This window comes from Rhineura floridana, chromosome 2 (genome assembly GCF_030035675.1).
Source record: "Rhineura floridana isolate rRhiFlo1 chromosome 2, rRhiFlo1.hap2, whole genome shotgun sequence".
Taxonomy (NCBI): Eukaryota; Metazoa; Chordata; class Lepidosauria; order Squamata; family Rhineuridae; genus Rhineura; species Rhineura floridana.
The window spans coordinates 54,556,007-54,579,772 of NC_084481.1; the positions used below are offsets into that span (position 1 = coordinate 54,556,007).

Below are 23,766 nucleotides of genomic sequence, written 5' to 3' on the forward strand. Positions count from 1 at the left end.
TTTATCTGTTGTTTGATTAGTACAGTACTAGCCATGGGTCAATACACATTATGTTTTTGCCTGAATGGGTAAACTTTATAAATAGCTTAGGTGAGATCCTGTGATCTGAAGCAAGTTTCCTGGATAAAAGTGGTTCAAAATGATAATCTGCTAGAAGTGACCTGTAAAATGTTGAATACAAAATGTTACATCACAACTGGCTCTCCACTGGAGCATCAATGTTGCAAAAACAAAACGGGTGAAATATCAACAGCTTCAGATTTCACACGCTACCTTCCAGTTGCCTGCAGAAAGATTCTGGAGAGATCCTGCAGAACCCTCCAAAGTAGCAGGATTGGAGCTTTCAGCTAGAAGAGTTAGATAGGGTTTTACTACGGAAGGATGCCACAGCATTTCCACACCTTTAGGAGACTTTGACAATCCTGGTATTGGGCCAACTCCATCCCACTGTGAAAGATATGCATTTATTATATATGTAAGGTCATCCTTTTAAGCTAAATTCAAAAAGATTCTTAAAAACATCTTGGTACATGATGTGATCAAAAGTAGCCATCTCTTTCCTCAGCCACTACCAAAAGACAGCAGCCAAAATTATTGGTATGTTCTTATAACAGATAGGCCAAGAGGAATAGGAAGAACACACCTGGTCCTCTTGCAAAGTTTTCTTCTTTTTCTTTTTCTTTTTGCCCCAACAGCTTGGCTCTGAATCTTTGCTAGGTGATTCTTTCCCCAAAAAGTCATCCAACTCATTTATACCCAGTAGGCGGGCCTGAGGCACTTCAAGCTCTAGACGGTAGGAAAGGTTCCTTAGTGTGCACACACAGTTTTCCACTGTCTGCAAACCAAACAAAGGAGATTCTATAGTGAAATACTTAATGCAGAAGTGATTTGAGAACATATGTTGAAAAGATAAATAAAACTTTTGAAGGGGTATCTGGCAGGGTTCATTTTAGGGAGTTCCCAGCAGATAGAGCAGGTGACCCTGTTAAAGCCCTCGACACGCTGTGGAACAACAAGGCATGTCGGGCTCTTAACATGGTTGTCCCTGAGGGCCCTCTCTGGCATTGTGGAGCCCGGTTTGCCCCTTGGTACACCAGTGAATGAAAGGCAATGAAACAGGCTGGATGACGGCTAGGGCACAAGTGGGAAAAGACGTGCTGTGAGGTTCCTTCCACACAACACAGGAAGCAGACCTTTAGTGTAGTGGCACCTACCCTTTGGAATTCCCTCCCCTTAAATATTAGACAGGTGCCATCTCTGTTGTCTTTTCGGCCATTACTGAAGACCTTTCTCTTTCAACAAGCCTTTTAAGTAGAGATGTGATCCCAGTCTGTGTCTGTGTTGGAATTGCTTTTAAAAATGTTTTTAAAGCTTTTTAAAAAATATGTTTTTAAAGATGTTTTGTTTTAATATATTTTAAAGTCTGTTTTAATGATGTTTTAGAGTGTTTTTGTTTGCTGCCTTGAGCTCCTAATGGAAGGAAGGGTGGAATATAAATTTAATAAATAAATTTAAATCAGACTGATTTAAATCGTTATTTAAATCACTTCTCTGAAGGACTCAATTTTAATTATATAAATCAGTTTAAACCATTAGTGAGGAAGACTCTATTTAATCATTTGTAGTAGAAGTACATTATTGTTTAATATAATCTTAATACATGTTCAGAGATATAGGTTTCATTGGAAGGTAGGTCACACTAAGCAATTATTCTGAATTGTTTTCAGATTTATTTTCCTCAAAAATGGGATGATAATTTGGTCATTTTAGTACTAAAGCAGAATAAACAAGCTCCAATTGTTCAATTAATCATGATATTTTTGTCAAGATGTGCCAGCATCACTACCACCAAAAAGGCTTTTAAGTTGTACTAATCAGATTGTTTATTCTTTGGGTTAGTTTTCTTCTTCAACAAACATTAACAAAATATGCACATGAATTTTTGAAATGTTAACTATATCAGTTTTTGGATAAATGTAAAGTTCTTTAAAAATAAAATTTTGGCAATTTCCACCAAGTCAACATGAGAAACCACTGGGTGGGTTAAACTATTGGGTGGTACAGTTAACTCAGTCATCTTCTTTTTCACCTTTGTCTTCCTTGTTCATTGTCTGGAAAAGAAGTACAAGCTTTCCTGCTTTTTCAGTTCCCAACTGAAATTTATAATGAATTAGTGCATAGGAAGAAAAAAATATCTCTACACCTGCAGGAGAGGTTGCTGCTGTTAACAGGTGGCTTACCACTTTCTTGTTCAGATCTACTCCATCTCCCCAGATTCTCTATTCATTGACCTTCTCTATCTTCGCACTTAGAGAGAGGCAAGGTCAAGAGAGCGAGATCATGTGCACTTCATGTACACTACCTGCAGAATGGGACTGATCAGGTTATCTCCCATCTCCATAAACTGCTATCAGCATATTCACAGAATATAATTAGAAGTTGTATAATTAGTATTCATGATGATATCTTTGACCTAGGTTCTTTTTTTTACTAATTGTTTTAAGAAAATGTTGAAATCTGATTTAAATTTTAAAAAATCTGATTTTTAATTTTTTTAAAAAATCATTGTTTTTTATCAACCCTGGTATCTGGGGAATAGGATCACATACATTTTAATCATAATGTGTCTGTTAGTAATCCCTCTATACTTTTAGTCTACTGTAAAGGCTCTCAAATTTCATCAGTGAACCTCTACAAGTCAACAACAATCAAGCCTACCCAAAACTGAGTAAGAGAAAAACAATGTAAAGGCTTATCCTTCAGAAATGCGAAGGGGGTGGGGAGAAGCAAAAACTGGAGGCCTGGACGAAAACATCTTGTTTTCATAATGTCACAGTTCAAAGTTTTGTTTGGAAATACATACTAATGATAAGTTCACACACTTCAACATTCAGTGATACAAACAAAAACACACTCTGTGACTGCAGTGGTTATGTAAATTACAGCTCAAACCAGGTAACTCTCCTGGTAATGAAAAGAAAATGTAGTTAAAAGATTTGCACACCTTGCTGTCATAATCCGAAGTGTTCACACATGTATGGATGACATATAGCAGTGAATCAACCAGACCTTCACAAGATCTCATTTGTTTCCGTGCCTCTTCTCCTGCAGAGCTTAGATTCCTAAGGCATAAAAACACAATCAGAATGATGATATATTAATAAACATTCTATATTTTTGTATTCTTATGATCAGGAACACGCAACCAATTATCTGCAGAAGAAAAACTGTTTAGATAAGAAGATGATGTTTCTTTCTGATGAAGTACAAATATGTGTCAGAGTTCAGCTCAGTGTATTCCAGAGAATACTGTTATTATTTTATAATGGTATATTCAGCAAACAGGGCAGCTATCAAAGCAGTCTTTCAGCAGAATGCCCTTCATCACAGTAGATTCTTTGCTATAAGGAATAAATTGTTGGGACAGCAAACCATAGTATCCTTTATGATGTTTCTCCTTCTGAACCTATGACTGCATCCATTGGCTATATTGGTCATTTACAGATTATATTGATTTGCTGAATTCTTTACTGCTGACCTACATTTGCCCTGACTGTAACCTTGAATGCACTCAAGCTAGGCCCAAACAAAAGGAGGACTGAACCGAGATTCCCTTTTAAAATAATGTAGCTACTTTTAAAACTAGTTTTAAGAATAGTTCTAACAAAACTATGGCTCCATTTACACAGGGCTCTAATCCCTTGATACCGTGGAGACAGAGTAATAGCCATAACTATGGTTTTGTCAATTTACAGATTACACCAATTGTAGTTTGTAGTTAGCACAAACCATGGTTTCTGATTCTGGTTTGTTGACAGGTTGCAAATCATGATATGTCAATTCTGACATCACATGTAAGTGTTGTTAACCATGATTTGGTGAAGAGGGCAAAGTTTCCCAAAATGTTTGGTGGGGGTTCACTGGGTGGCAAGTTGCAGGGGAATTTTTACTTAGGGGAAGACAGGTACTGCTGCTTTTTTGGCAGTGGAGCTCCTTTTACTTGGCAGCCATCATATCTCCTCCAGAATGCCCCAATGTTGTATCAGTGTAAGGCACTCTGGAAAAAAAGGCCAGCCCTCACTGAAACAGTGTTCTTCTGTGCATCCTGGGAGGAAAATTATCTACTGCCAATAGGGCAAGTTTCTGCCACAACCTCTGAAAGCCCTCCCCCAGGAAATCCAGGGTTACTGGAAATTTGTCCTAGCTTGCTACCTACAGACTGAATGGTGAAATAGGATGGGCTTTTTAGTTGTTTTGGTTGATCTTGAACTTCATTTGGACTTAACACAGAGTGGCCAAAATAAAAAAACTATGCAACTACATAGTATTGCATGCCCAAAGGGCGCTGTAGAGTTTTGTTTCTTGAACAGCAGCCCTTAATGCCATGTGGGAAATCACACCTTACCCAGATGGGACATAAAAAGCAGTTTGAGAGACGACGTAGGAGGATTCTGCTGATTAAAGAAACAACCAAACAACTCCATTGGGCCTGCCCAATCCAGGGTATGCCTAAAGTAGCTCTTTGGATAGTGGCCATTATCATTAGATGATTCTGATATGTGTACTCGGTAAGAATTCTTTCAAACTTACACTAATAGAATGGCCTGAACCACAGTAGTGATTGGTTAATATCGTAAAAAGATTAAATTGCTTGATGTGACTTGGGATCAAAGCCAGCTGAAAGTTAACCCTAGAACAGGCATTTAAATACCAACACAATATGCCTTTGGATATAAATGTCCATGTTTGCTTTTTTCATAATGCACAAGCAAAACATATTAGCTTGAATGATACAAACGAATGGTTTACAAAGGAAACATAAGAAATTGCTATTTAAGATGACTACCAAAAACACAGCTATTTACCTCAGGCATCCTGTTGTATTGCGCAGAACTAGGGAAGTCTGGAATTTAATTTTATGATCATCATCAAAGGAAGAATTATTCCACCCAGAATGAGGAACTATCACAGTGTTTGTAAGTGTTGACAGAGCATCTCGAATGATTGTCATCTTCACTGCATCACATGAGGACAAGTTCCAGAGAACGCCTATGGGAAAAAAATCCATCAAGTATTATTTAATGGCTCAAATCATTAGGTACTTGTTTATTTTAGCTTGTATACCTTACCATACAGGAGTGCAGTTCTGGTAATAGCAAATTAAAGCATAGCACAATTGAAAGAAACAAAAACCAAACACTTCACAGCATAAAAAATAACACACTCTCTCTCTGTGTCTTCAACTTGGCACATGGAAAGTATTATCAAGAAGGTGCTCTCGGAAGATCTCAAGATATCATGACAGAACATAAGCAAATAATAAGCATCTCTGATACGAAGGGTCAAAGTCACTGATAAATTTGTTTATTGAAACCAGCACTTTGAAAGGTAGTAGACAGACTACTGTCTAATGAAACTTAGGCTGCAATCCTATACCTACTTACTGAGAGTACACCCAGTTTGAGCCAAATGGGACTTACTTCTGACTGAACAGGTAGATTCCAGTGTACTTGTCACCTTAAACTTTTTTCTTGAAGTCTACATAATTTATAACTAGATAAACTAGAATGATATATTCTGCAATGTTGTATTTCTTTCTAAAGTGTGTGAAATCAGCAGTAGCTATTGTAACTGAAATGCAGAAGAGTGGCTCACACACTATGAACCATTTCTGATTCAAGATATTTAATTAACAAATAGAGTCGGTGCTATATTGATTTTCCTACCTTCAAAATAATTTGAATTTAAGACAATCATCATGATGTATTTAACTTGGATGAGGTTACACAACTACTGTTGTATAGAAGAGTATATAGGAATTATATCCCCTTCCCTCATGAAGAAGGAAGAACTAACAACTCTTCCCTGGTAAAAATAAGGAGAAAGATAGTGGCACGGAAGGTATCTTGAATTGCACATTTATAATAAAGCCTTTCACCACAGAGGTATGCAGACCATCCTCGAAACCATGGTTTGGAGGACTATGAATGAGCCAGAGCTTTACATGCCCTCCACTTCCTCTGCTCTTGCTTGCAGCTTCACTAACAGTTCCATTGTCTCTGTGCAGTTTTCCATGACATCTGAATCAGCCACATAGAGTTAGCAATTACCTTCCTGACCAGTTGTTGTTTTTCTAAAAAAACTTAATTCAAGCAATACATTGTATCTAACAAAACCTTGTGCATGCTGTCTTTAAAGAGATGATAGTGTATCTGCTCCTTAAAAAGACTACCCTGGAACCAATGGTCTGCAATAACCACTGGCCAGTTACCAATACACCATTCTTGGGGAAGGTAGTGGAGAGGGCTGTAGTAGAACAACTTCAAGTGTTCCTGGATGACACTGATCATCTGGATCCACTTCAATCTGAGCTTAAGCCTGTTTTGGGACTGAATCAACCCTGGTTACCTTGATAGATGACCTTTACTGAGAGAGGGACCCTATTACTCTGACTCATTCTCTCAGCAGCCTTTTAATACCATTGACCATGGTATCTTCCTGGACTGACTGTGTGGGATGGGTATCGTAGGCTATGCATTACAGTCTTTCCATTCCTACCTGCACAGTTGAGCCCAGAAAGTAACACTGGAGGAGTGCTCTTTGACCCCCTCACACTTGTGGTTCAGGGTTCTGCAGGACACCATTTTGTCCCCACTGCTGTTTAACATCTACATGAAGCTGTTGGGAGTGGTCATGAGTACTGTGTTATCAATATGGTGATGCCATGCAGCTCTCTTCTCTGTAATATCTGATTCAGGAAACCCTGTGCAAGTCCTGGACCAATGCCTTAATGCAGTGGTGGACTGGATAAGAGCCAATAGTCTGAATCCTGGGAAGACAGAGGCTCTGTATGTAGGTGGTTCCCATGTCCATGAAGAAAGGCAGTTGCCTGTTCTGGATGGGGTCTAAAGGAGTAGGCACGTTGTTTGGGTATACACCTTGATACAGCTTTGTAATAAGCGGCCCAAGTGACCTCTGTGGATAGGAGTGCATTTTACAAGCATTGTATGCCAGGTACACCCATATCTGGATAATCCGGCAGTTGTAGTCTGTGCACTGGTAATCCTGAGATTGGATTACTGCAGTCTGTCTATGAGAGGCTGTTCTTGGGCCTGGTCCGGAAGGTCTAGCTAGTGCAGAACGCAGCAACTAGACTGCTGATGGGGGTAGATGATTGACAACATATGACACCTTGCTAAAACATCTGCACTGGCTGCCCATATGCTACTGGGCCAGCTTCAAAGCTCTTGTGTTAACATACAAAGCCCTGAACAACTTGGATCCAGGATACCTTAAGGACCAGCTGAGCCCTTATATCCCAGCTCGATCACTGAGATCATCTGGAGGAGTTCTGTTAGGTGACCCCTGTGTTACAGAGGTCTGACTGGCCTCAATTAAAAGTCAAGCACTTAGTGTTGCTGTTGCCATGCTGTTCAATACACTTCCAACAGAGATTCAGCAGAAATCCTCACTTTTGACTTTCAGACTTCTCTTGAAGACCTTTTTTTGTCCTGGCAGGCCTATGGAGCAGTCCAACTTAGCCAGTCATTTTAATCATTATTTCATCCTATTTTTAATGGTGTTATGTTTTATTGTATATGTATATTGTGGTATGCCATCCTGATATTTTATGAAATGGCAGTATATAAATACTTTTATCAATAAAATAAAAATAAAACAAGCAAGCAAATTAATAAATAAAAGCTGATTTCTTGCTTGAATGTCTCAGACATTTTGACATATGCCAAATATTGGCTGGTTGGAAGAAATATTATCTTTGTTTTGCTGAGGGGCAAGGTCCTCCCCTGATGTTTACTAGGGCAATAAATGCCCTTTCATCTCAAACATTTTGCTAATATTTGACAGTCCCCAACAGCCCCCATCATTTTGCTAATAAGCATACACAGTCTTCTTTCTCAATTGCTACACATTAAAAACATAGGAACTGTGGGACTTTATTCCAGTTACCACCACTAGGAAAAAAGATACCCAATTTTGAGGATTCCACACAACATTACAAGGTGTGTCATATGGATTTCTCATGTGCAAAAATAATATCTGAGATTTCACCAAGGAATGTTTTAGTGCAGAAAACTGTGAAAAAATTTTTTTCCTGAAAAATGCAAACAGTGAAGACATTTTGGGTACTCCTGACTAACAAAAAACAACAGGTTAAACACCAGATGCATATCTTTCATCAAGAATATATCCCCTGGAGTTGTACAAGAACACATAAAAAGCTGGTTTGAGGTGGGAACTGCAGCCAGTTTCTCAATAAAATGTTGCATTCGTTGCTCCCAAACTATAACTTTCCATGTTTGTTTATTCTTTGATTTATATCCCCCCCTTCCTTCCAGCAGGAGCCCAGGGCGGCAACTAATATGCCAACTAAGTACAAGTATTTATTGGCCACTAGGCATTTTGAATAGTTTTAACAAAATAAATAAATAAATACCCATGCTGGTTGTGCTTCAGTTTTGAACATGGTAATGAAGTATTCACTTTTATAAATAAGTTATTCCTCAGTCCCCTAAGCAATGCTGTATTTAAACAACAGTAGGCATGGCAAAAAATGTACTTCTCCATTTTACTCAGAGCCTATTTGCCAGGCTCTCTCCCGCCCTCCTCTGGTAGTCATATAAGCATTAGTTTTAAAAGGCTCTTAATTTTAAAAGGTGTTTTTGTCAACTACTCGGCAGCTGACCTGGCTTACTGACAAGAATAGATAGGTACTTTATTACATTTGAGACGGCAGAGTAACAGCCACATATTACTACACCTGCTGCTGAACATGGATGATGAGTTAAAGTGAAAATTAAAAGTTAAATTTGACCCATTCACCTATGTGTTATCTCCTTATTGGGACAATTCAGTATTATTCATTGAGCATAAATCAATAATGTGGTAAGAACAGACTGATCAGGATATCTGCATTTTGAATGACTTATTTATTATTTATTTAATTTGTATCCCGCCTTTCCTCCCAGCAGGAGCCCAGATGAGGAAGCCCACTTTTCTTAGCTCATTCACAATCGGTTCAGAATATCAGCATAAAACCAAGACATCAATGGCATCATATGCAATTATGTAATTTATTAACTAATACTTTTGGACCAGACACTTGTGGTATATATCTTCCTCCAGATAATGTCCACAGACATGTCTATTAACTTCAGTGGTTCTACTCTGAGTAGGACTAGCATTGAATACCACCCATTGAGTTTAAACTAAGCAAGAGACTGAGACAACAGAAGATTCTGTTTTGGATTCTAAGAACTGTGACCAGAAGAAGAAAACATATTAGTGCTTTATACTAGAAGACTTCTGCTGCTACAATGTAGAGCTCCCCTGACCTTGCTGCTGCCTTGCCCTGCCCCATCCTAGCAAGCAGCACTTCTGCCTCCCCCACTGCTGGTGTTTGCTAAGCAGTGAAAGGTAATGCAACTTGATAAAGGATTTTAAACAGTTTCACTGAACAATAGTCTGTATTCTTTTTTCCTGCCTCCTCCTTTTGCCCAACTTTCCCCAATTTGTTAACATTGATTAATGGAAACTTGAGATATTTATGTTGTCATAATTTTGATTTATAAAACAAATGGTACAAAACAAAAGATTCCTGGCAGCAATTTTAAACATGTTTCTCACATCCTATTTTACCAAGATATCAAAGGCATCCTGGATCTATTTTCCGGGCTAAATTCAAAGTGCTGGTTTTGACCTATAAAGCCCTACACGGCATGGGACCGCAATACCTGGTGGAACGCCTCTCCCAATATGAACCTACCCGTACACTGCGCTCAACATCTAAGGCCCTCCTCCGGGTGCCATCCCATCGAGAAGCCCGGAGGGTTGTGACTAGAACTAGGGCCTTTTCGGTAGTGGCCCCCGAACTGTGGAATAGTCTCCCCGATGAGGTACGCTTGGCGCCGACGCTGCTATCCTTTCGGCGCCAGGTGAAAACCTTTTTATACTCCCAGGCATTTTAAAGTGTATTTTAAATTGTATTTTATAGTGTATTTTATCAGTATTTTCATTATTGTTGTATTTTGACGTTGTTGGTTCTTTGTTATTGTTTGTTTTGATCTTTGATTTTGTTATACTTATTGTATTTATATATTGTGCTTGTTTTATCTCTTATGTACACCGCCCAGAGAGCCTTTTTGGCTTAGGGCGGTATATAAATAAAATAAAATAAATTAAATAAGCCATTTGGTGGTGACATCAGATTTTAAATCAATGATTTCTCCTGCTCTTTCTCTCTATACAAGTGTTGCATGCAACTGATATGATGTTGCAGCATAGTGTGTGGTTTCTTGATAGTGTTCTAGCAGCTGTGCTTTATTGCATAAAAAAATAATAAAAGATCATGGGTGCAATTTAGAGAAAAGTGAAGCATGCCTTATTTTTTGTGAAATCAATGTTACTTAAGCACAGTTAAGAACTTAGGGCCCATTGATTTTGCACCTAAGGCATGCATAAGTTGCTTTAGATTGCACCCTAAATGTAAAGAATGGAGTATTAAGAATTTAAATATATGTGAAAGTATTTAGAATAAATATAAAATGTTTGTGCCCAAGATACCAAGATAAGGTCCTTCTTCTAGGAGGAAGGATGGGGTACAAATTTAATAAATAAATAAATTTAATAAATAAATAACTGTCTCTGTAATTTCCAAAGTAAAAAAATCACATCAGCTTTTAGTGATGGAGTACAACTCATGTAAAAGAAGATTCCAAAGAGGTAAACACAAGGCACCCTTAGGCAGAATAAAGGTGTTTGAGGAAGTGGAGAATGTAAGAGTTATTCTTCCATATCAGCAACACTGAAAGCAGTACTATACACTTGCTTTGTGATTCTACTGCAGATCTTATAGGCCAGTCCTAAAATATTAAAACATTTAGTTAAATAGCAGCTTTCTGCACTATGGATTCCTGACAGGAAGAGCTCCTTAAAATAATACTCATAGCTAAATGTAATGTGAGAATGATAATTTCTTATAACTAACTTTGAGAAACCCATGAGTATTGCAAGACTTAGACTCAGCAAGGCAATAGCTACCTTTTCCTCAGTGCCAGTGTTGTGCATCTATTGCCCCAACACAATTGTTTCAAACACACAAAGTTAAGGGGTGACCTTCCCTATTAGGAAATTATGACATGGGTAAAAAAATCTAGAAAATTGTCTTGCCATGAATTTCTGTTTGCTGGGGATGATGGATGACATTCCTGATTAGGGATTATGCCTCATACTGGAAGCAACAGGCAGGGTCCACTAAAGCCTTTTGCCTTGTCTCCAGGGGGAGGCTTCATCCCTCTCACCTGACTGACTGGCAGAGCACACAACTCCTTGACCCCATGCCAACTTCAACTCTGTTGATGCCTGAAACCTAACTGTTGAGAAACTCTACTGAACATAAAAAAAGAAACCAGCAGGGAACAGAAAAGCACAACAAAAAAAGGTTTAGCTACATCAAAGTGGAACAGACACCCCCAAAACCAGGGAGCACACACATGTGGAGAGAAAAAAACCCATCCATATGTTTGACGACGGCAGGAGCTGTAACCCACATCCTTTAGGTTGTCAGCAGAGGAAGGAGAGGTGGGCAGAATGTCATCCACCATTCCCAGTTAACAGAAATTCACAGTAAGACAAATTTCCATTTTTGCTTTAGGATGATGGATGACATTACTGATAGGGATCTAAGAGGGCAGTCTCCAATACCTGGGTGGGCTTCCTCTTCCTTCTCATCACTGCCTTACAGCCTTCTGAAGGACTTACCTATGAAACGCTGCACCTTATGGTGAAAATTCACCCAGTTTGTTGTGTCTCAAGAAAGTGTGAAGAGAAGCCCAAACTGCTGCTCTAAAAAGTTCCAGCACAGGAAAGCTACACTTAAACATGGCTGTAGCTGCAACACTCCTAAGGCAATGGGCATTGATACCACTTGGCAAGTTGCTTGTGCAATGCCAGATAGGCCTGGGCTATGGCATCCCTAAACGATCAAGAAAAAGATGAAGAAGCGACATTCCTCCCAGTAGAAAGGTTGGCAAAAACTATAAATCAAGACTCAGAGTTACCCAAGTCCTTGGTTCCCTTTTTATCTAGTGTCCTGATATCCAAAGTGTGCCACCTGCGTTCCTGGGAGCATGATAAGGATCTTATACAATAAGGGTAGCATCACCTCCTGGGACTGATGGAACTCTGTGTTGACCACACAAAGCTGTGGATAGGAAGACCTGGCCTCTAATTCTCAACACCCTTCTGGATGCTGTTATTGCCACCAGAAATACCATCTTAAGAGATAAAAATTTACTGAACAAGTGGGCCATCAGTAAAGTGAGGACACAATTCAAATCCCACAGGAGAAACTGGTGCACCCCTGGAGAGAAACCAAGGCTAAACCTTGTATGAAATGTTTGAAGATGGGATGCGAGGACAAGGTCAGATCATCCAAACTAGCTAGAGCACTGCTTAAAATGACAGCATGTATTTTAATGGTGCTGCAGCTCAGCCCCTAATGCTCCTGAAGAAAAATCCCAGCATATCCTTAAAATTGCTTAATCTCCTGGGAATATATATAACCTCCAACCAGGACAGAGACTTAGGAAAAACACCTTTTGCAGGGAAGAACACTGTCACGTCAGAATGCCAGGGTTACTTACCCTCTGCATGCTGATGCTAGCACAACTGATTCATAATTGAATTAGAACAGATAATGCTTTGTAGGCACCCTAGAAACTAATTTAGCCTTATAGGGGTTAGCCCATTCAGCTTTCCAGACGGCACCAAAAGCCTGAGGAAAAGAATCTGGGACAAGTTTATCATAAATGGAGGAAAACATTTTCTATGCACCCATAACTGATGATTGAGAGGAAGCATCCTGACCTGGACCTTCATTCTCAGTCAGCTATAAGGCCCTCTCCACTTTTGTCAGTAACGGCTAAAAAACCTCAGACACAAACAACCTTGGTTGAGGTGGAACCACCAGTACTTCTTCCCCAGAAAGTTTACCCTCCTTCTCAGCAGGTTCAGAGGGTGAATGATAAGAATCAGGCAGTGCTCCTTCTTCCCTTCAGGGAACTACTGAAGGCAAAAGCATTACCAGCACCATCTGCCCCCTTAGCACACTTCTTAGCCAGCTCCACGATGGCAGAAGAAGAAACTCCTGGAATAGGGGAAGGAAGGAAGGAAAGCCCACAGAACTGCTACTTGAGGGAAATCTATGGGATCTCTTTCATGCCTCCTGGAATGATGCCTACTTTTTCTCTCATAGGCTTTCTGTGAAGAGGACCTCCCCTTCCTGTATTTAGTAAGAGGAAGTCCTTAGCCTCTTGGAAAAGCAGGAGCATACCCATGAGAGAATCTTAGATAAAACCCCACAACTGACATAGGAAGCAGCATTACTCATCCTACTTGCAGAAGCTGCTGCCTCAGAGCGCTGGGCCCTAAGGAGGCACTGGACTCTGACCAGTTCCTCATCAGTGACCACCATGGCTAGAGGTGGCAGAAACATCAGGCGAAGCTACAAAAGCTATGGTGTGTCTCTCCCCTGCACAGTCAAGGGTCAGAAGGAGCCAGTTGTGTGTGAGATGGAAGACTCCTATGTGAGATCCAAGAGGCAGCCATAACTAGAGACTCCACACTGCGCAGGCATGACAGAAGGTGGGAAGCCACCAAAAGCACACTCCTGTGTCAGACTTGATCCTGACAAAAGGCTAGAGCATTGGGAATCACCTAAATAGTGCACCACAAACAGAAAAAGGCTACAGGAGGAGGGAGTAAGTTCAGCAAACCGGCTTGGTACTGAAGGGTTGCTAGAATCTCTGGTTAGAACAGAGCCGATGGGGCAAAACAGCCACTGCCACATCACACACAAAATGGTGGTCCCAAGTCAGGAGTTTGTCAACCACCACTCTGTGCCTTTCACTGTTGGCAGTCTAACCTCTTGGGGCATACCCCAACTGGCTGCTTCTGTGCCTGAAAAGGTGCCTCTTTGCGCCCAACCCCAAGCAACCCCAAAACATGAAGGGAAGAGAGGGAGAAAAGCAAAGACACACAAATGACAGCGGTGAGGGGGAAAAAAGAAGGCAACATGTAAGGCAAGGGAAGAGGAAGAAACAGAAAAAACAACATGCCCCCCACTCAATTGCCACAGACACACACCAAGAAGAGGAAAACATGCTAACAAAAAGGCGAGAGAACAATAAAACACAGGAGTAAAGGCTCAGAACAGAAGAGTTCTGGAAAACACAAGAGGACCACAACTGTCACTAACCACAGGCAACGTTGGTCTACTGAGAGGGATGACTCCTTACCCCTTCCCTTGGAGAGGAGGTAAAAGGCTTTAGTGGAGTAGGTGTCATCCCTGATCGGGAATGTCATCCATCATCCCCAGGCAAACCTGAGGATCTTCCTTATAGCCTGCACAAAGGTGCAGGTTAATTTTTAAAAAAGAAATGCATAGTATCATAAATATCTGTTAACATACAGTAATTCTGTTAGGGAGTTGAGAGCAAAGGGGGATGCCTAGAACCGTCTCCCCATGTGATCAGGGCTCTCAGAGTGAGCAGCTGCAGCCATTTGTTTTGTGGTACACACAAAGCACAGGGGCACAAAAGGTCCCAGGATATGGTCTCAAGGCACATGATGCCACCATCTTGCTGAAGCTAAGCAGGCCTCAGTGTGCTCAGTGGCTAGCATGCATGAGCTAAAACTGACTACAGCAAAGAGGTCATCAGATAGGTTAGGCTGGGAGGAAAGATGCAAATAGCCTATCACAGACCACAAAGAAATCAGTACTGCCTTCAAGGCACTGATGACTTTGGGTGGGCTTCCTACCCCAAGTAAGGCCTTCTTGGACTTGGTCTTTGCCCTCCATTCAGAGGGGGAAGCTCCTAGCCTACTGAGCCTGGGAATTCCCAGGCTGAACAACAAACCAGCTGCGGCAGAACCTGCTGGATTCCTCTACAAGTTGTGTCCATGGAGGAGATCTTCAATTGCTATCTTTTACAAGCTCAGAGATTCCAGGTTGGTAAGACTGGAAGCAGCTGCACCCACTGAGCTAGGAGCTGTCTCTACAGAGGCAGCTGGCCAGAGGTACTTTGTAGGGGATATGTGGGGAGGATAGAGGAAGGGAGAAAAGTCTCCTCATTTATTACACGTGTTCACAAGCCCCCACTCTTTACAAATGATGGTAACCGAAACGTTTCAGCAATTCATTCGGCTAAACGCCTAACGTGTACTTCACATTTTGTAGCAAGTTTCATATGCGCTGGATACTTTCCAATACTTGGAACAGTTGCAGTTTTCTGAAACTGCAATTGATCACAGTATTATCCAATAATATGCTTGATTGCATGCATTAGAAGTTAAGAGTTTTGAAATCAGAGGGGATGGTTTTTTTATATAAATGAATAATAAAGATGTTCTTTGAGCATCAAAAGTAGTCAAGGAAAAAGTGACTCTGCAATGTGGAATACCACTGGACAAGCATACAACTTTCTCAGATTTAAGTGAGCCCATTTAGCAGGAATATACTTTCCAATTGAGGGAATTGGTCTTTTCCCACTGGCGTGTGCAACCACCACTGAACAATAGTATTTTAGTCAAGCTGACTAAAAACTCCAGGAAATGATTTGATGACAATAAAAGGAACCTAATTACAAAAATGCTGTTTCACCAAAAAAAACACAAAAAAACCTGTATAAAGTCATTCGCAATAGAATCCCAATATTGTACTACCACTGTGAGACTCAATAACAGAATGAATTCTCATGAACAAGAGTTCTGAATGTGCAAGTATTGACTGCCTGAGGGGCCAAAATAACCTTTAAAGCAAACTCTGGCTCGGAGTATTACAGACTAATTTCTTCACCGAGTAGAATATATTCAAAGAAATTTCTCAGAACGACCATGCATTGTCAAATTATCTAGATAGGCATACTAAACAACTTACATTGCATAAATAAAAAACTATTGAAGATGTATTTAGCCAAAACATTAAAAACACTCTCACACAAATGATTTTTGGGGGAACTCTTCTATTCCAAGCTAAATCCCAATGTATCTTGAACTAGTAAAATGTTCCAAAACCAAACTAAGTCTGCTTCCCTGGACCAATTTTTGTTTGAAAAACCCCATGGGACCGGACACATGTTATAACCTAAAATATTTACATTGGCTGGGACAAAAAGCACCCTACTGGCAAAACACAATATATATCTTGGGGCTTTTTTTGTCCTGGGCAATTTTTTTGCACAGAAAGAAAACTGTAAATATTAGGTGACTGAAATTTGGTTGTTTACTACTATGCAGGTGACAGTATCCTAGAAGGACTACACTGTAGGTTTATTTTTGTGTAAATTCTATAACAAAAAGTGTACTGGGGGTGTAACTGCAACCCCAAAGGTCAGAGGGGAGTTTTAAGGCTGCTATCCTCTACTCTTTTACCTCAGTAGGTCTCACTGAATTAAATGTGACTTATTTCTGAATAGACACACAATCATTTCAATGCAAAGACTCTTCTTGCAGACAAGAACATTTTACCTGACTAAATGCCATTATCCCCTATCTATTAAAACTTTACCTGTGACAAGTTCTCTTACTTCTGCATCAATTGATTTTCTTAGCAATCGTAAAAGTGCAGGGATCCCGCCAACATTTTTCATGGCTATTTTATTTTCATCTGTAGACTTTCCATACACCAGGTTCCGCAATGCGCCACAAGCATTCTTTTGAACTTCAAGGACTCTGTGATCCAGCAGGTCAACCAGATGTTTGATTCCTCCCAACCTACATACCTAGAAAATATAGAGACCAGATTCCATTCACTGTTATACACGAAGAGAAATTTCAGAGGAAAAAAGGAAAAAGAAATGCAGCGATTACATTTTCGAGATTGTCTTCTCTTGAAAGCTGTATATATTGGATATCTTATTGTCTATTTTACACTGGAGATTTCTGAGGGCAATGTATCCCCAATTTTTTGAAAGCAGAGTACAACTGACAAATCTATTTCCGAAAACCTCCCCATTTTGATGACAATGACTAGCTTACAGGTTCAGAGTCATCAGTATTAAGGCCCACTGAAGTCAAAGTGTGCACAGGATTGCAATTTTAAAACAAGCTACCAAAAAGATTACTTAATATTTTCACTGTCGCTATAGTAAACCGTAAAAGCATGAATATGTATTTGCTGTATAAATTTATAGTTACAGTTACCAATTTGATGAAAACATCATAACTTAACAATATCAAGTTCTAAAATATTCTTCATTGAGGATTTCTCACTAAAAAGACTTCTATTCCATACCTCGGTTTTGACTTTGTTATCTCCAAAACACAGGTGTTGCAGGTAGGCAGCAGCATTGGCTTGAACTGATGGGAACTGATGCTGAAGCATGTGAATAACCTCAGGCAATTCTGGATCCCGCCATGCAAATTCTCTTCATTAGATAAGCACAATTCAAAGCAAAATGTGAATTTACGGGTGTTTTATATATAACATTTGCAGCCTACAATTAGTTAACTAGTCTAACTATTGATAACATATTCTCAAAGATTAGTAATAAAACGCCTATGTATTAGGAATCACTTTAGAATTGTTTTACTATGGCAATTGTGTGCTCATTAAAATATCAGGTAGGCTTGCCTGGGATCTTTCTGGATGCTGTCTATGGATGGAGATCTTGTTGTACCATCATCAGCAGGAGTTGTATGTTGCATCCTGTTGTAACTGGATTCTGAGAGTCGATAGTGAAGTGACCTGTATGGTTCTGCATAAGTAGCTGTTGTGTTCAGAGCATAATTATTTCTTTGGTATGTAAGTGTGCTACGCTGACTGGATGATCTTTGAAGATTTCCAACACCTGATACATAAAAGAAACATTAAGAAATATTTATAGAGTGTGTGTGCATGTGTGAGTAAGTCTGCCTGCCTATAGAGACACATTCACACATGTATTTATTATCTGAGCTCTTTCCAGTTGAAATTCAACAAAGCCTGATAATCTTTTGGAAGCACTGGAAGATGCTTCTGTTTAGGCTAGCATGGGGGACTGTGGTTCAGATTGGCTTGGATACTAAGATACCATGCTTAATTTAAGGAAGTTCAAAGAAGAGAAGTTTCCTGCCCTTTGAACTTCCTGTGCCCTTTGAAAAGCCTATATTGGGAGTCAGGGATCCTCATGAATAATGCGGGATTCAGCACAAGGAACTGCTAGGGAGTTAAGACTTGTACAATATCAGGTGGCAGTTTCCCCACCCCCAGCAGCCAGCCATGCCCCATTGCACAATGTTCTTTGGGGTCCCCCTACCCTCCAGAGAAGCTTTTCAAGCAGCACAGGTTGCTGCATGGATGAAGAGAGAACAGGAATTTTTTTCCCTTCCATTAATTTCTTTAAATTAACTTATCTTAATTTAGACATTAAATGCTGATGGAATTGGACCATAGTTTTAATGCAGACAGAATTTTTAATTTCTTATTTCAATGCTTTATTACCCAATGTAAATCTTGAAGTTGTCATCAATTATAAAGGTAATAAATAATAAACAAAAAGGCAGCTAAATAAATGACATATTTACAACTAATATAGAGATATATTAAAAGCTATGTCCATACGCAAAGGACAGAAATAATAAGGTTTTATTTTAGTTACCAAAACTAAAGATGTCAATAATTAATAGTACTGTAATCTTCTGAAGTGGTGGGGGTGGGGGCAGAGTTGGACAATATGTGGCCTTCAAAGCTATTGTTTTAAAAATTCCTATAGCAGAAGTAACCCTTATGGTTATTTCAATATTATTGCAATACTATTCTCCACCAACAACAGAGCAATGCAATATTTTCCCATATTCCTTTACTAACTTAGGTTTTGGGGTACGTATCCTTAGAAACAGAGATAAATCTTAATTTCACACCTACCTGATCCAGTTCGATACAATGCTGTTTGGGACCCTTGGTGTACATCAGCTGTTCCATGATTTGGACTGTGATACACTGGACTATAATAGGTTCTGCCTTCATATATAGGGGTGATGTGTAGATCAGGAGACACAGTTGAACGTAGCTCTTGTCCAAGCTGACTGTGTTGACTAGCATACGAACTCCTCAAACCTTGATGGGAAAAGGAAACGTTAGTATGTGGCAATCACAATATACACAAATAAATCCCTATTTTTATATTGGTAATCTCTTAGGCACCAACTATGCACATGGTTCTCCCACACATACGCATATCATCTCTTTTGATTGTTGTCTAAAAATTTATCAAGGCAGAAATTAATTTGTATGTTAAATCTGTATTTTAAAAAAGATCTCTTAAGAGATAGGTGGCACCTATTTCTTTTTCTGTTCTCGCTGTTCACTTAAATATGGTCCCATGCAAAAGCATGTCAAGAACGTTCAATAACTTTTCTATTGTAGAGGGTACAAGCCACACTTTCAAACCTATTGTATGTTCTTGTGTGTGTGTGTGCATGTGCACACACATTCTTCCAGTTTGCATTACTATAACTTCTATCTCAAGGAACAGATCAAAGAAAGAATATTCCTCATATTGCTTTTGCATTCCAAGCTCTGAGTTTTCATCGAGTTCTTCTTCAAACAGAGCACCTAATTTCTCCTTGTGAACTCAGTTACACATACAACTGAACCAAATTTTGAGACAGAATACAATTTCACACACAAGAATATCTGTATGCAGTCAAAAAAATGATTTATTTTACCCATAGCCTGAACAACTTTTCAGGAAGCTGGTGCTGGAAGTAAGCTCCTCTTCACACCCATATTAGAGATGATTCTGAACTGCATTTTGGAAGAGTTTGGCATACAGACCCAACCTGGGATTTGTAAATTCCTCTGTCTTCTGATACAATTTGGGAAAGGGAAATAAAATATATATGCTCCCTGGCAAGAAATGACCTTCCTGAGCATAATTCCAGCTAAAGGGGGTGGGGCTTGACAAGGCCTCTCCCAGTGACACACTGGCGTTAAAAATGTGGTCACTGCAACTTAAAATACACTGGCCTAAGTTCAGGCAGTGTGCTCCATGTCAAAAATTATTTTGTCTTTTTTTTTTAAGTGCGAATATATGTTTAATTAATAAATACATGTCAACATGGTTTATTTATCTGTTCCAGAGCTCTTGGTATCTGGAGCAGGGAATTGTGACATTGCCTTGGACCAGTCCTGATTGCCACCAAATGGCCACACTCAGTCAAGTCCCCCTTCTGTCTTGTGAGGGGTGGGAAGGCTTCTAGGTCAGATATTATGGCTTCACATTGGAGTTGAAAAATCCCCCTTTGTTGGACTGGATGGCTTTTCTCCTCTGAGGCCCTCCCCTCAACCCCATCTTGCTTTTGCAGAGGCTAATTTAGAGCTAAGATTTGTTCAAACTCTGCAACCCAATCTCAACCAGCTGGTACCTACCGCTCTGCCTTTCTCCGTCCCTTTTGTCAACAGAAAGGTAGAAGCCACCTGACCAGCTGAAGGGCACGTCCCTCCCTTTCTAATACAGCCCAAAAGAGGAGAAGGAGCCAACCGTCTCTCTTTGATGCCTGTGAGGTGTGGCACTCCCTTCTCTCTCTCTCTCTCCTTACCGTTCTCTCCCTGGACCCAATAGTCTCTTAACTGGCCTGCTCCCTGCTGCCATCTCCAGAAGATACATTCAGATCAGACTCAGATTCGTTTATTTGTATCTAGTCATTAGATGTTCACAAAATAAAAGTTTAACAGTATAAAAGTAACACAAGGTAACATCTATAGAAGTGAACTCCAGACACAAATAAAACTACAACATAAACTTAATATGCTGGATTTTCTGAGCAGGTCGTGACATGCCCCTTTTACAGAAATTTTGTCTGCGTCTGGGGTGCCTATGTCTGGTTCTCCTCTGGCTTGCAACCTCAGCTGTCTCCCCATGAAAAAGGTGCCATAGCAGGAGTTTCAGGACCTTGGTCACTGTCTAACCTCCCCACTCCCCCAGCAAGAGAGGGAGTAGCTGAAAGAGCTGGAAGGCAGGGAGAAAAGAGAATTCATCCATCCCCTGCATACTGTGGGCGGAAAAGCTATCCAGCCACTGGGCAAATTCATGAAGATGGTGTTTGTGTATGATCACATCATTGTTTTATTATTTTAATTGTTCATGAAGATGAGCCCACCAGGCATTGAGGGCACTGGCCCCTTTGGCCTTTACCAGAACTGTCAGATGGCCAGTCAAGGTCTGATCTCACCCATCCCTAACAAACTCTCAAAGGAAATTATTTTGTGGTTGAGAAAGGGGTGGGGGAAATTAGAAAGGAGTGTGTGCTGAAGTCATTTAGCAGAAATTGAGGGGAGCCAATAACTAAATTATGCCCATTTAATATGTGATAGCTAGGACTATAAGTGAATAAAGTGGCATCGTTATTTTTTTGTTGTTGCTCATTCTGTTTCTTCCCCGCTTTGCATCAACTTTCAGAGGGTCAGTGCGCGTGACAGTGTGATTCAAGGTGTCTGTAAATCTTGCAATAATTTCACTGGATGCTCTGAATAGTGCACTCAAGTTTCCTGTTCTGTTTTCACACATTATTTAGGATCTTATTTTCTTCTTTCAGTTATCCTACCTTGTATTTTTCCATCTAAAGTGAAAACTTCCAGTTTAAACCCCTCCTTGTAGAGTAGCTTATCTACAAGTCTAATTATTTTTTGTATGCTTGTTTCCTATCTTTTATCAGCTCCATAGTTCCTTTGTTGAAAAGTGGCAGCCAGAACAACACACATTATTCAAAGTGACTGAGGATTATAGCATCTTAAAAACTCTGTTATAATTTGTATAATGACAACAATAATTTCTTAAAGCATACAACAGAAGAAACATTAATCCTAAATGATCTTTTAAAACTTATTTGCTGTGGCGGGAGGTGAACTATGTATGCAATCAAGTTATAGGATCAGACCCATAATGAACATGCTGTACAACCTGTGAACAACAGAAAAGCCATACTGGTCCTTGAATGTTCACCTCCTTTCTAGTAGGCCCACATAGATTCACTTGGCAAGAGGACAGTCTGCCAGTCAGCTGCCAATCATTTAAACTGTTGAGGGGGATTGTGCTAGTTTAGTCTCCAACAACACAATCCCCCCCTTATTTAAACTATGACAAAGCAATCCACCTTGCCCCTTAAGCCATCCTATGGTGTAGGACAGCCTTTCCCAACTAGTGAGCCACCAGATGTTGTTGGACCATGTGACGTCCTTCCCTGGTTCTCCCTGTCAGATTCCCACCTGCTTGTGGCTACTGCCTTTCACTAGGCACCACCAGAGACACCACCAGTCAGGACCATCCTTTATATGGTTTCTCACTCTGCTCTAGCACAGATCTCACTAGATCCCACTGCTAGGCAGCACCACCAGTCACTTCTTGTAACCAATACTCCCAGAGACTTTGCCTAAGTCTCTCTATAGCTTGTTACTTTGTGACTGTGTGCCTATGCTGTTCCCAACCCCCTTGTATCTTTATATATAAAGCATACAACTCTGGGTTGCTCTGGATACTTGACTTGTTACAATATCTCCCTTCACCGCTGCCACCATTAGATACAGTTTCTGTTCAGCCTTGGTAATTACCTTGCCCTCCCTTCTGGTCTGTATATTTCCCCAGCCAAGGATCAGGCCTTTGGTAAACCAAATAAGTATTTATTTACTAACAACAGGAAATAACAAGATTACTTTAGGAATGTTTCACAAGCGTATGGTTTCATATATGGTCACTCTTTATGTTTCTGTTCATATCAGCCAAATACAATCCAAACTTCCCTCAGAACTCTGCCAACCAACCCTCACCAAACGACCTCACTCCAACCAACTCAACAACTTCTTCCCCCCTCATCACACAACCCTCCATTTATACCTTCAGCCAGCCAGCCACTCAGCCAATCATCATCCAGCATACTTCAGCTTCTCACCCATGTACTCCCCCTTTCTCTCTCAGTCAATTACCATACATCACCTAATAGACCCGCACTTACCATATTTACAGACGCTTAACCTACAGGAACATCACAGACCACAACTCCCATCAGCCTCAGCCAGCATTGCCAATGGTCAGGAAAGATGGGAATTGTGGTCCAACAACATCTGGTGGCCCACTAGTTGGGAACGGCTGGTGTAGGAAGAATTGGACTCAAGTGACATGCTGATTAGCTACTAATGCCACATATCTGAAAGACATCTGAATATCATTTGCCTAACTGAAACTGCTGGGAGAGATCAAGAGATTTGGAGTGAAGTGTCATCAATACTTCTCCCTTTCTTCTAATCCAAAATGATGGAGACACTGGGAGTATACAGAAGGCACCATGGAGGTGGTATTCAGCCTGTCCAGGATGGGATTCTACTCACCCTTAAGATCAGGTTCACAGCTTAGGGGTAACTCTCTTCTGGCTCTGATGGTATAATTTTTTGATCCATTGATTTTATGGTTCTCCTTTTTGGTATATTTTGGTTTAGCTGCAATTTGTATTTATTGTTGCATTATTTGTTTGTATGTTTGTTTAAAATATTTATAGGAAATCTTTAAGGGTTGAACAAAGAGTAACAAAGTAAAAGAGTAACAAAGTTTACTCTTTGTTAAATTATCTTGAGTGCAATTTGCTGTAAAGCAGCATACGTTTTTAAGATGAGTTGATAAATAAATTTAAAATATCCAAAAGGCAGGATCATCCACAAGCTTATATGCATTTATCCAGTAACCATCAACATCTAAATCATAGTGATAACATTTTGTT

General features: G+C 40.0%; 1 protein-coding gene across 5 annotated transcripts in view; it reads right to left on the bottom strand.

Annotated features, from left to right (window-relative positions):
* PKP4 (plakophilin 4) overlaps positions 1-23,766 on the bottom strand; it is a 147,769-nt gene that overhangs the window by 26,184 nt on the left and 97,819 nt on the right. For all 5 annotated transcript variants that reach the window (XM_061608711.1, XM_061608709.1, XM_061608710.1 and 2 more), the window contains 8 exons: positions 18,923-19,114; positions 17,651-17,867; positions 17,312-17,444; positions 16,586-16,799; positions 4,866-5,049; positions 3,005-3,122; positions 644-835; positions 274-447 (listed from right to left, as the gene is read on the bottom strand). In XM_061608711.1, the coding sequence (XP_061464695.1) occupies positions 274-447; positions 644-835; positions 3,005-3,122; positions 4,866-5,049; positions 16,586-16,799; positions 17,312-17,444; positions 17,651-17,867; positions 18,923-19,114 (1,424 nt within the window). The remainder of the gene's footprint in view (positions 1-273; positions 448-643; positions 836-3,004; positions 3,123-4,865; positions 5,050-16,585; positions 16,800-17,311; positions 17,445-17,650; positions 17,868-18,922; positions 19,115-23,766) is intronic.